The sequence below is a fragment of the Daucus carota genome, chromosome 7 (genome assembly GCF_001625215.2).
Source record: "Daucus carota subsp. sativus chromosome 7, DH1 v3.0, whole genome shotgun sequence".
In the NCBI taxonomy this organism is placed as follows: Eukaryota; Viridiplantae; Streptophyta; class Magnoliopsida; order Apiales; family Apiaceae; genus Daucus; species Daucus carota.
Genome location: NC_030387.2, coordinates 22945233 through 22959253, shown reverse-complemented (window position 1 = coordinate 22959253; position 14021 = coordinate 22945233). Strand labels below are relative to the sequence as shown.

Below are 14021 nucleotides of genomic sequence, written 5' to 3'. Positions count from 1 at the left end.
AATATTCGGTCTGTTCCAAAAACTGCTCCGAATCTCCAGATTTGTTCTAATTGCCGATTCAGGTGGTGGTGGCAGTGGTGGTGATAGTGGAGATGAAGGCCAGGGGTATTCGCAGTGCAAGCGGTGCGGTTTTTTTCTAAAATCGTAAACCAACCCATGCATGCGGTTTGAGAAAATTCGTAAATCGCAACCGCACCACATAATATAAAAACCTCGTAAACCACGCCACAACCTGGTTAAAGAGAGGACATGTATCCTCTTGGTCACAGGTTCGACTCCCGAAAGTAGCAGAATTTGTGATTATGCCTCCTGGATCAGAGCCTGTCGCGCTTAGGTGCGGTTTACCTTGGTTCACGTAGTTTGCAGGCTATTGCGTGAGCTCGTGGGTTTACCCAGTGCGCACCCGAAGGGTAGCGGCTGCGGGTTGCTACGTTAAAAAAAAATAAAAAATTTGCGGTGCGGCGTGGTGCGGTTCATGCGGTTTGTGGGGTTTATACTTTCAAAAAATTTATACTTTTGAATGAAAATATAAATATAATTTAAATTATATGTATTTAAAAATAATTTTTATAATGAATTTGTGTGTGTATATATATATTTACAAATTTAGAGTTAAGATATTAATCAAAAGAAATATAAACTAAAATATAAGTATGACAATGATGAAGATGAAAAATTTTCAACACTGACAAATTATTTTACAGAAAACAGATTTAATTATAATATTTAATTTGTCATCTTAGAACTAACCTTAATTTATATCGTAAATTATTAAAGTTAAGTTGAGTAACTTGAACATATATATACATACACATACGAGTTAACATCATAATAGATAATCTATCTGTATAATACAAATATTTATAATAATATGTGATTATTTTTAATATTTAGAAAATAGCGGTGCGGTGCGGTTTGAACCGTGCTTGTATAATGTCAAACTGCAACCCGCACCGCACCGCGCAGTTTGTTAAAATTTCAACCCGCAACCGCATCACGGAAAAGAAAAACCGCATTTTACGGTGTGGTGCGGAGCAATGCGGGCGATTTATGCGGTGTGAGTGGTTTGATAAACATCCCTAATGAAGGTGGTGGACATGGAAGGATATATGTTCCCACATTATTTTGTTGGCCCGGGATGGATTTTTGACATTTTAATGGCGTTCGCTGTTAAGAAATGTGACTATACAATTACGTTATTTAAAATCTTCATTAGAATTTATGAAACTTGAATATTTTAAATTGGCGTAAAATTTATACCAAATCAATAATGTAATATCAAATCTAATATAATTTTTATATAAATTTGACATCTTTCAAAAATTTCAACAAAATCAGCCGTTTTTATTAACAACCCAAATTTTATAAACAATATTCATTTAGTTAAATTAGTGTGTCAATAAATTTGAATATATTTTATGAACTATATATAATTTTAACATTAAATAATTTAGAAGTTACATTATCTTGTTATGATCATGGGTTGGAGATGATATTACCCGTTACAGTCAGCCGATTTTCTGTTTACCATATTGCAGAAGAAGAAAGAAATTCAACCCAATAGATTCCATAAAATGGTCAAATATATCATCATATACAGTACGCTATTTTTACACTTGATGGGTAGCAAGTACTCTTTGCATCATGTCACTTTTGGCTCTCTTTTTTTTTTGTTTTTTTCTTTCCCTTTTCTAAACTACTAATGACGAGCTGTAGGACTCCTCAAGCCACTCCATTCGAGTTTATCAAGGTACGAGAACTTTTTCTTGGTGGCAACGTTAGCAGGCTTGCTCGAAACCTTTGCTTCATATTCCTTTTCTAAATTACCAGTCGAGTTATTCTTTTTCATGTCTGAGTCTGCCGCCTCGAAATTCCAACCCATGAAATCCGAAAGTGTCATCGAACCGGGAGTTCCGACAGGAGTTGGCTTCTCGGACTCATCCTCAGCACTTGACATTCTTGGGCGTGGTGATGAATCGATTGTTGTTTTCATTTTGTTGATTGCGAGTGATGGATTTTGAGTCAAAGAATCAGCGTATAGGACATCTTCTATTCGGGACATAACTGTGTTTGCCAGACTTTCTAAAACCCTGGAATAGCTTTCGAGAATTGCATGGCCCACGTCCTATACAAAAAGATAATGAGGATTACGTGCATAAAACTGGATACAAAATTTTTGAGACGAGATATTTTAATTGATACTGTCTATGTGAATATTCACACATGGGTCCATTTTAATTAAAAGTTAAAGTATGTCATTTCGTGAGATTTTGTATTCAGTTTTGTGCATAAAGTATTTTCGTTAGTTTAAGCAGTCTTAGGACTCTCTCCATGCTTACCCTATTGCATTGGATCTTAGTGATCTCTAGTGAGGATTGAGGAAGGCCTGGGAACCTCTGTTTCAAGAGTAGCAATATGGTTTCTGCTCTCTCTTCAAAGAGCTCCCTCTTTTCCAGGCTAACAGCTGAACCCCAGTTCGTTTTTCCATCCTTTGCCACCATTTTCCTTTTCCAAATCACTATAGAAGCTTCTATTTTATTCTTTAGATCAAGAACTTTGTGTTCCGATGACAAGTCTGCTGATATTAGGAATTGGTCAGGATCAAAGTACTCTACCGTTATGCTTTTATACATTTGATCGCCAAGGCTCGATCTTCCATTCTATGGAATAAAAAATATTAGAGAAAAATGTCCCCGCGTTTAGAGGCCACCTTCTGTGAAGAAATTACAAATTCACAATGTTTTTTCTCATACCTTTGGGAGTGTTTCAGTGTAATTATCAGGAATGTCCATTTCAGATAGAACTTGTGCATTGATTGCCATCGATGCTTTAAGCACTTGGTTGACACAATCTTTCTGATACTGTAGGAATTTTCGCGATGTTTCTGATAGACCTTCAGATGGTACCTTGATGGTAGGCAGCCACCATTTGTCGTCTCTTTGCACTCCTTTCTCAGATTCGTCAGCATCTTTCGAAACATACCTGAATTCATTGGGACCCTTAAAGTTGTCTAGGCAATCCTATTCAAACAAATGATCCCTCCAATTATTATGTACTAAAATTCCATTACAAAATCATATCTAATTGGGCATAAAGATAGAGACATCAGCTTCTTACAATAAGCATTGTGTCCAGCTTGCGCAGAGCCGGAATGTTCATAAGCAAATCTCTTCTCTGTTGTGTAATCATTATCTGGTGGAACAGAATACCATGCATTAAGGTCTAGAAGTACAAACAGATTATCTAAGCCAATAGTTAGGGAATCTGTGTTAGAAATAGATTTTACCTCCATAGTAGTTCCATCTTTTGCTTTCTGCTGAGAAGGGACAAATTCAACAATGTAATCTGTTACAGATAAGAGCCAATCTACTTCTTTTTTCCACCTCACTTTCCTATCCGGATCCATAGGTTCCAATTTCCTCTGTTCTCCAAATACAGAAGCTGCATCACCAATAAAATGAAAACACAAGTGAGAATGCATTTTGTCAGATAGTAGCTTTACAAGATAATTTATCCTTTAGATCCTCTATGTATTTAGTACTTACCAGCAAGATTAGTAATCGCGTTAGACAAAGCCAAAGCTGAGGAGACTCCTTTACCACCACCTGACATGTCCTCCCCTAAGAGTAGCTTGGAAAATCGCTCCTTCATCAAGTCGAGATCTAATACAGAAAGAAAAACATATGTTTGTAATATTGTCTTTTGTCTTTGCTACTTTGTTCAAGTAGTAAACTAAAGGGGGTTTTTCAAAAATACCCAAGTTGCAGAAATTATTTTCAAAAATACGGTGCAACTTGAAAATCAACTGTGTTGCAATCTCACTTGCAACTTCGACCGTATTCTTGAAAATAAGTTTGAAATCATGGGTATTTTCGTAAATTTTCCTAAATTAAAAGCAATATACAATCTTTCTGAGAAAGAAACCTGAAATGTGTCGCTCTGGTGGCGGGGTTTTAGCCCCATTCTTCTGTTTATCATCTGACATATTTCCTAAATTGTTAATTATATACTGGTACTAATTTTTTTCCTTGCTTCTAGTTGCAGTTCTTCTGGTTAGAGCAGCTCTGCTGTTTCCATTTGTTCAAGTCCATCAATATTTTTTTCCGGGTTATCAAGATATTAAGTATTATCTGGAATGCATATTGACTCGAGGAAAATGGTTATCTCAGAGGAAAACTGGAAAAAGAAATACCCCTCAGTCTCGCCTCCTCTTTAGAAGAAATGTCAAAAAAAGGGGTTCTTGTGATTTTCCTTTTCGAATAAAGGGAGAAGCAATCTTTGCAGATTGCTTAGCTTAGTTTCGAAGCTGGGAATGTAGCTTGAACAAAATGAATGGTGGGATTTATTGATACTGGCTAAAAGCCCGGGAGAGACATGCAAGGGGTAATTAACTACCTCTCCTCTGGAGCAAACTACCTGTCCTTTCACCTGTCTTTGTGGTTTTGCATTAAATTCTCACAAAAATCAATTATATTAAGGGCTAAGAATTCTCAGAGTTTGGTAATAAGTATGAAATTATAAGGAAAACTAATTGTTAGTTTATCAAATTGGATAAATTTATTTATAATTTGTAACTAATATGTATAACCTTAGTAATATAATAAAAAATATTGTATATTTTTAAAATAATTATATAAATTAAATTTTAAAAATCAAACTAATTAAGTGAAATATCTTTGATCAATTTTTAAAATAAGACTTAACTAAGCATCATAAATGTCATGAGTCTCATCATTAAACAATCAAAAGTTGCCTATCATTAAAGCATCATTTAGAAAAGCTAGTTTGTGAAAGACGGTCTATTTATACCTTTCAAGACAAATCACTAATGGCAACTTTCATAATAGGAACAATGTTTAAATTTTCTACAATGATTTACTACAATGAAGGTTCACTCTATCATTCAAACAATAAACATCATTAATGTTCTTCACGGATGACTAATGCTGATTTTGATAATATTAATCTTTTTGATGCATTGATAATATTAATCTTAATCACATTTAGACTTGTTGAGAAATGTCTTCTTGAATTCGACCCATATATTAATCGATTTTTGTGGTAGCCCACAAATTCATCTTTGTGAATTTTTCCTTGGTGTAAAGGCAAATAACCTACAAATAAGTGAGGTCTATGTATGCATAATTGATCGAATTAATCAAATAAGTTAATTTTTCTTTCGAGTCTTTGGTGCCGTCATAAAAGATCAAGTTGATATTTCAAGTTCCCTTTTATCCTCTAGCCTTTTTTAAAAAGGGTGATTCTCATGTCTTAGTATCTTAACTGACACTCCTCCTTCGACCTTATATTTTAGGTTAAGTATTTTATGAAAAAGTTCTTATCCTACCAATATGGGTAGGCTCGAGTGTTTTATCATTCTCCCTTTTTTTAAAGTTGTTATTTTACACTAACCAGTAGAGAAAATTGTAAAAGGGGGTTGAATTAAGATTTTCTACAACTCTGTTCAAGATAAATAACAAGCAATTTCAAACAAACAAGTAAATAACACAAGATGTTTAAAATTTCGGGTGGATTGATTTTCCACCCGATATATTTATGTATAGAAAAAATAATATGTGATATTCTTACAAATACACAACTGCTGGTTTTAACACTAGAACAAATGAGAATCTGAACTTTTCTAATATTTTTCACACACATGCAGTGTTGATACTACTTGATTATATTTTCCAAGTTTACAAGATAGACTAGAATATAAACATGACGTTCAAATCTATGTTTTGTTTCTTCATTCTTGTCTTATGCAAGTCTCCTGGATGGTCTTTGTCTTGACTGATCTTCTCGATTTAATCCAAGTTGCTTGCATATAATAAGAATATTTCTACTTCTTTTTTTATTTTCCGTAAATAAATAGGATTCCATGTCCAAATTAATGTAATCAATCCATGTGATCTGTCAGATTTAGCACAAGTCATTTTCAACGGATGTTGACCTAGCTGTTGAAATGCTCTTTATCCGTTGATTGAATTACAAACTTTATTAGTTAAAACTTCATCCGTTAAATATCATATGTTGATATTTGCTAGCTGCTCATCCGTTGATCATCATTCACTTAGATAGAATTACATGGCATAAGGTATATACAATTGACCACCATATTCTAAATAGCCGTTGATGGATCATTGAACTAACATCATACATTTTATCAGTTGACAGAGCATCTAACTTGAACATGTTATTAATCTATTATCAGTTGATATGAAAACAATCAACGGATAGATGTCATTCGTTGATAGTTATAGAACTTAAACTAAATACTAGAAAGACTAAGTGTATGTTATCATCAAAATCAAGTAATTCCTAACAATCTCTCTCAATTTATGACTATAGGAAATCCACACATATATTTTAACCTTGATGATAACAAAACACTTTTACACGAGAAAAGAAAATTTTAAATTTGAAGTACAAAGAGTAATCAGATTTGAGAAATGTACATATAAGAGTGCTCCTCTAGACTACAACAACGCAAAATCATTATCTTATTATTTTAACAAACACATATTAAATTTTATTTAGGTTATTTAATTCTTCCATTTCAATGTAATAGTTATGGTTTATTCCTTATAATTCAAATCCCATTAAAAATTTGACATAGATAGTTGGAAAATTGATTCGAGTGTTGGAAAATAAACAAGATTAACACCTCTGTCTTTTTGTAGTTATACATAAATGTTTATCTGTGATCAATCAATTGAGAGCAACACGGGAAAATTTGAAAACGGATGTCATCATCTGTCTTGGCCTTTGGAGGTTATAGATGACACGAGAAAATGCTTCCAAGATGCATCTTGTTGTTGTTCCAACCAAGACAAGAAAGCGCTATCAACCAAGCAGAAGATGTTAACATATAGAAGCTGATATCTTAGCGGAATATACCGGAAGTTTGCAATTTGAAGAACTGGCCATGCTGCACCTTGAAGAATAAATGCTGGGAGGAAATCTCTTTTTAAATCTTCCTTTACTTGAAGACTGTTTTTACCGCTAGAATATCCCATGTAACTAAGGAATACTAGCAAATCCAAAGGTCCAAAAATGAGGCCATCCATAGCCACTTTAGTGGCCACAAATCGTACTGTATTTGGTTGCAGTTTAAGACCAGACTTGATAAATCGATCCATACCTTCATACCTATTATTGTAAAAAAACTATAAAATTAAATGTAAGTCTTAATAAGAACATAATGACAAAGATAATATATATACATATATATATAATTATATAATAACAAATAGTGATCAAGTTTTATTTAGTAAATTTATATTACATTCCTAATACTCTATAATGTTGATCTTTGTCTTTGTAAAATCAAATACAAGGTGAGTTCATTAATGTTGAGGACATAATTTTCGGTGAAGAAGCAAAATCATTATGTATTGTTTTTGTATATGTTCACAAAAATAGAATGTATAAAAACCAATGTATAGTATTTTATATTGTTTGTGATTAGAAATAAGGATATATCCAAGAAAATCCTTCAACAATGTTATGATGCCATAGCATAATTACAACACTACCTGCCTTTGAACTAACTTAACTGCCTTTGAACTAACTACTACTAATCCATAAAAAAAATTATCCACTCAGAATATATGATCTATAAGCCATAAGTACAAAAATCAGGTACTATGTTAGAAGGATACTCAAATAAGATGAAAACAAAATTAGCTAACCAGAAGTGACCAAATGGTCCAACAAAGCCAAACCCAAATAAGCTTGTGATTACCACCCTCCTCCAGCTAATTTTGAATTCTTTATCTTCATGCTGTTGTGCAAAATAGAAAAATAGTCAGCAACAAGACATCAAATACCTTGGCATTTTGAACATTAAAGAAATTTATATAATATCACTGAATGTGCTAGGTATATATGGGTCCATGGCGTTTTACAACAGAATACAGAAAGTAGAAATTGAAGAAACAAGCAAGAATTCTACATAAAGTATAAAATACATCAAAATGATAAGGTTAACAATTATTTCACGCAATGTGGTATGACTGTTATTGTAAAATTGGGTTATCTTAGTGTAGAGTATAAAGGGAAATGCAATCCAGATATGGCAAAAGCACAATGAAATAAAGGTTGGTTTAGTACATTGAATGCGTAAACATGGACAAAAAATCTCAAGTCCGAAACTGTCCACTCTTTTACAACTGTGGCGAGCAAGTCTTGACTCATGTGCACTACAGAAACTTGGTATAACTATTCTTACTCTAGTGCTTGTGCAATGTCCCGTACTTGCAATAAATCTGACTATAAGCAATACTTCCAACAACGCGATAAATCGATTCTCAAGTAAGTTAAAAGACCGGTATATGATGAAAATGATCTCCAAAAACTATGCAAGTTATACAAAATAGATAAATGGGTATTTTATGAAACAAGAATCAAAATCCTAATAGACTTGTGCAGTAATTGGTTCAATATTGGCAAATAGAAAAAGATAGTTATAATGGTTTCTTGAAAAGATGAATTAAACATGAATTAATATATGCAAAAGTTATACAAATCCATAAACATTAAAATTGATTTGGAGGTGTAGCACTACCCACATGAGTGTGAGAAAGAGTTTTGGCAGTAGAATGAGTAATAAACTGGGCAGCAATATCTCCAACACCCCATATGACTCCTGAGCTTATAACTTGTGTCTTCACTGGATGAACAACCAAGGTATTTTGGTACCATTTCCAAAGCTTCAACATAATAATAATTTACAAATTTAAGAACAAATATCACTAGAGCTTTTAAATAATTCGATCACCTCAATGACCAGAAAATGCAAGAAAGGTGTGTTTACATACAAAATGTCTATAACATGTGTTTGTTTGTGACAAAAGGAAGAAGCTCATGACCTATTGAATTTTGCTTTTTTAGAAATAGTTTTATTTGTTATTACTTAATTTGTTATCCTCAATTTGGTTGAAATTACAAAATTATTTACTCTAAGGAAGAGAGAAGGTTGAGGTTAAAAGAAGAGCAAGTTGTGTGTGCATTTGATCTTTAGTATGTAGGCAAACAAGTATACATTTGCAAAAAAAATTCTAGTTTTTGTAGTAAAACAAGACAAAAATACTAGTATCTTATAGCGGCAGGACTACCGTGTTAGTTAATAGAACAAGCATAGTTGATATCCTTCCACTTAAGATTTGTGATTGACATCGACCAATACAACCACCAATGGTATTCTTGACAAGTTTATGTTCTTGACGTGGTAGGATATGAACATTTTAGATGTTGTTGTCATTTGCAGTTTGAGCAAATGGTCATACCAATAGCAGTAAACTAAGTTTAGGCTGACAATAACTTTATGTGCATGCTGCAACCAAAATAATGCAACTTCTAATGAAATTCCAACAACAATGATAAATTAAGACATCCACCTCGACCAAAATGAAACACTGGTGCCTATAAGCTTTGTGGTCATGGGTGGTGGTGGTGGTGGGAGTTGAAATAATAATATATATGTAAGATAAATTCATGTACAAAGAATGAAACACATATATACTTGCCAATATCCAGCAACAGAAGTAACCTAGCCTCCACCTAAAATTGATCATCATAAATAGATCGTAGTACTTAATAAGGGATCTGGTACTTGTATTAGTAATGTAAGTCATCTTAACAACATTATTAGTGTGAATCAACCATATATTATTTTATATATAATTGACTATATGTTTTATATGTACATGAGGGTCATTCATTTGATCATTCTTTTTTGTTGAGTACTATAATTCAACTTCATCTTGTCATGATTTTGGTTGAAAGGAGTGATTATATATAACTATAATAATGATTGGGACAGTCGCTAAACGAATTCAGGTATATGAAAAATAAAATTATGTAGAAAGAATCAAACTCAAATATACTTACCAATATCCATTAAAAGAAGTCACCCAGCCTCCACCTAAAACTGATCATTATAAATAGATTGGAGTACTTGATAAGACATTTTGGTACTTGTATTAATAATGTACTGTAACTTTTTCTAACATCACTCTTAGTGTGAATCAACCATATATTGTTCTATATATCATTAACTATATTCTTATATATATGAGTGTCATTCATGCGATCATTGTTTTTAGTTGAATACTATAATTTAACTTCATATTGTCATGATTGTGGTAAGGAGTGATTATTATAAATTTTAATCTGGTGTTAAAATAATAATGTCGGGACAGTCGCTAAACAAATTGAAGTATGCAAAATAAAATCATGTAGAAAGATTCAAATGAAAATATACTTACCAAGCAACAAAAGTCACCTAGCCTCTACCTAAAATTGATCATCATAAGTAGACTCGAGTACTTAATAAGATATTTTGGTCCTTGTATTAATAATGTCACACTTTCTTGAAACATTCTTAGTGTGAATCAACCATATATTGTTTTATATATAATTGACCATATGTTTTATATATATGAGGGTCATTCATGCGATCATTCTTATTAGTTGAGTACTATAATTCAACTTAATATTGTCATGATTTAGGTAGTAATGAGTGATTATTATAAAATTTTAGTATGGTGTTAAAATAATAATGACGGAGACAATCGTTAAACAAATTCAAGTTTATGCAAGATAAAATTATGCTGAATAATCACCCACAAATATACTTACCAATATCCAACAGAATTCACCTAGCCTCCACCTAAGATTGATCATCATAAATAGAGTGGAGTACTTAATAAGATATTCTGGTACTTGTATTAATAATGTTACACTTTCTAACATTATACTTAGTGTGAATCAACAATATGTTGTTCAGTATATAATTAACTATATATTTTATATATTTGAGGGTCATTCATGCGATCATTGTTTTTAGTTGAATACTATGATTCAACTTTATCTTGTCATGATTGTAGTAAGGAGTGATTATTATAAAATTTTAATCTGATGTTAAATTAATTATTATCGAGACGGCCGCTAAACAAATTCAGGTATATGCAAGATGAAATTATGTAGACAGAATCAAATGCAAATATAATTATCCATATCCAACAATAAAAGTCACCTAGCCTCCACCTAAAATTGATCATCATAAATAGATTAAGTACTTAATAAGTCATTTTGGTACTTGTATTAATAATGTAACAGTTGCTAGCAGCATTCTTAGTGTGAATCAACCATGTATTTTTTCATATATAATTGATCTATATGTTATATATATATATATATATATATATATATATATATATATATATGGTAGAAATTCTTTATTATATAATTTTAATCCGGTGGTACTGAAGTAATTTAAAAACTAAAGTAAGCAAGAAAAGGAGGTAAAGAATTTAGAATAGATTGTCAAGTGACTTGCCCACTAAGGGAAGCTTCCCCTGTGGATTGTATTGGAAATTAGAATACATACACATTGTTTTCTTTTATTTTCATAGTGTAAGCTAACAAATTAACCTGAGAGTAACCAGGAGTTTGAATGAGAACTATAATTGCATTGATGCAGATTGAAAAACCAAGGTAAAAAAAGCAAAAAAAAAATAATTCTTTGTTTTGTAATTTGGTTTCAGTCGAATTTTATTCTTTCCTAAAACTAGAGACAGATTCATTGAAGATGGAACACCAAACTACTCAATTATGCATACATAATTCTTCTTTGAACATAATGACTTCAATGTTTTTGGAGTTGGTGATGACCAAATAACAAGTAATATGCTGCAGATGCTTTGTCTTCACTAATTTCCCCACCACGTTACCATTTGATATTACTTCCATGTGTAGCTTCACTGGAACTCTATCTGGTTTATTTGACATTACAGGTAAGCTTGCTCCAGCACCGTAGAGTGGTATCATTTCCCCCTTCATGTTTACATGAACAGTCCTTTGGCTTGTTCTTGGTAAGTATTTTCTTTGAAGCTGCAGCCCGCAGAAGCAAATCTAAGTGTGGGTAGGTGAAAGGCTTATAATTATGATTTTCATATCCTCATGTAGACATGTCAAATTGTACTCGAGTCTTTCACACATAAACACACAATTAACTAGACAATATTAAGGTAACAAGAATCTTACCAAACCAGTTGCGACTGTAATTTGAGAAAATATAAGATTAACAGTGGTTGAATGAACATGAATACCAAAGAATGTTGCAGGGTTAGTTATGCTCATATTCAGTGAACAATTTATTGTCAGCATCTTTGTCGGTACCCCTGAAAAATCTGATCCTTCCCCAGAGTAAAAATTATAGACCGTCAAGCTCTACAAAAAGCCAAATATTTTAAATGAATATGTCAGTATTTATGAAAATATCATAATAATCGTGTAAAGATTTATTATCCCAAATATGATTTTTAGATCTTATTTTTGTCTCCAAGGTGTTCAATATGGATTCAAGAAAGTTATAATATCCAAGTAATATCTCTTGGAGGAGATTATATCAAATTTTACTTTCATGTTCAGTTGATGAAGTTTAACGACTTATAACCTTGAGGGATCCTCTTTAAAAAAAATTACTTGTCTAGTGTAAACCTGAAAAATAAGTGGAACATGGCTGAATTAGGTTCTCGTACTTTCTTAGTTTTTATGGATGATCTCATCATCCCTCATAGTTTTAGAACTCTTAAGGCTATTGCCTGTTTCTATAGGGCTCCCTCAATAATTTTCTTGACATGCTTAATCCATCTACTTTTGCCAAGTCTTTTACCTGCCCCCCCCCCCCCCCCCTTTTTTATGCTCACCCAACCTAAATGCATGTGTATGAGAACTTTATATCATGCAGTAAAAAAGGAGTATATATATGTATATATATATATATATGGTTAAGTTCAAGACCATCTTTTAATTGGAGACTTCAAAGATCATATATGTACTGCAAGCAAAATATTATAAAATATATTATTATGCAAAATATATTTCGCTTGAAGTATATATATGGTCTCCGAGATCTTCAATAAAATAGTGATCTCAATATAACACACACACACGGTATCTTATGTAAAGGAGCCACATAGAAAATGGCTCTTGTTGTCTGAGTTAAAGGTGCTCTTGGAGTAAATATCTTGATAGCTTTCGTGTAAATGATACTGTGAAGTGTTGGAGAACCTATGACACTAACAAAGATTGTGTCTTTAATTACAATAACTAGGGTTGTGACAACAATCTCAAAATTGGTAATTACTTGAGATTGGAGAGGTAAGATATTATTGGTTGTTTCCAGGCCAAGAAAGACAACCATCACCTTAGTGTTTTGAGCGGTGACAGTTGTATCCACCAAATAGGGAGTAATCTCAAGTGAACTGTCTGAATAAGGGGACTCATGTATGTATTGAAATACATGATCAACTTTTGTCAAGGGGGAATGTCCATCACTTCCGAAGTAAAGAACAAACAATTGACGTGAGAATGAATGAGGAAGATTAAAGTAGGGAAGAGAGTGTAGGTTGCACCACAATAATTAAATCATTGAATAAAAACCAGGGGAACCAGTCATATATGCCATCACCCACCCCCTTAGATGATATCACCCATCCGGGAAACACTTTCACCCCACTCAGTCCATCTCGGCCCAGTAGAGCCTCACTAAGACTCCGGACAGGCCCCGGGTAAGCTCAAGAGCCAATACTTGATCCCACCCTTGTTTTATTAGGCCCCACCCATGTCGACTAGCCCCCACTTAGTCCTTACCAGTTACCAAGGCCAAGCTTGATATCCATTCTTGACACTCGCAAATCTCTTCATTTTTTAAAAGTATTGGTTTGCATTTTAGTTTTTATTTATTAGTTTGAACCGTGTGTGTGAAACATCAAATTACATATGGTTTCCTCTGTGTGCTCTACCTTACTCATGTGAATATATGCGAGTGCAGGCTGAGTAGGCACAGATTCAATACAAAATCCATAACTGGCCAGCCAATTTTTAGCAGGTGCCCCGAGGAGACACGAAGAGTTAAGCTAATTTCCATTGCAGGTACTCTGACCTTTTAGAAGGGCACAACTTGGCTTTTGAAAGATTTGGTGACCTAAATTGGCCTTCTTTTTCTTAGA

General features: G+C 33.0%; 2 protein-coding genes across 3 annotated transcripts; both read right to left on the bottom strand.

The window, feature by feature from the left end:
• Window positions 1–1543: 1543 nt before the first annotated feature.
• On the bottom strand, window positions 1544–4316 carry LOC108195585 (rop guanine nucleotide exchange factor 12). The gene is made up of 7 exons (XM_017362563.2): window positions 3925–4316; window positions 3546–3662; window positions 3287–3441; window positions 3118–3192; window positions 2754–3020; window positions 2340–2660; window positions 1544–2125 (listed from the first exon to the last, which is right to left on the bottom strand). Exons 1-7 carry the CDS (start codon window positions 3983–3985, stop codon window positions 1700–1702), a joined length of 1422 nt encoding a protein of 473 aa, XP_017218052.1. The 5' UTR covers window positions 3986–4316; the 3' UTR covers window positions 1544–1699.
• A 2323-nt stretch (window positions 4317–6639) lies between these two features.
• On the bottom strand, window positions 6640–9631 carry LOC108195562 (uncharacterized). 2 transcript variants are annotated; one of them, XM_017362536.2, is made up of 4 exons: window positions 9531–9631; window positions 8574–8714; window positions 7695–7786; window positions 6640–7152 (listed from the first exon to the last, which is right to left on the bottom strand). In XM_017362536.2, the coding sequence occupies exons 1-4, from the start codon at window positions 9579–9581 to the stop codon at window positions 6753–6755; spliced, it is 684 nt and encodes a 227-aa protein (XP_017218025.1). In that variant the 5' UTR covers window positions 9582–9631; the 3' UTR covers window positions 6640–6752. The 2 variants fall into 2 exon arrangements, with proteins under 2 accessions (XP_017218025.1, XP_017218027.1); XM_017362538.2 differs by lacking the exon at window positions 9531–9631 and having other exon boundaries at window positions 8574–8723.
• Window positions 9632–14021: the final 4390 nt, after the last annotated feature.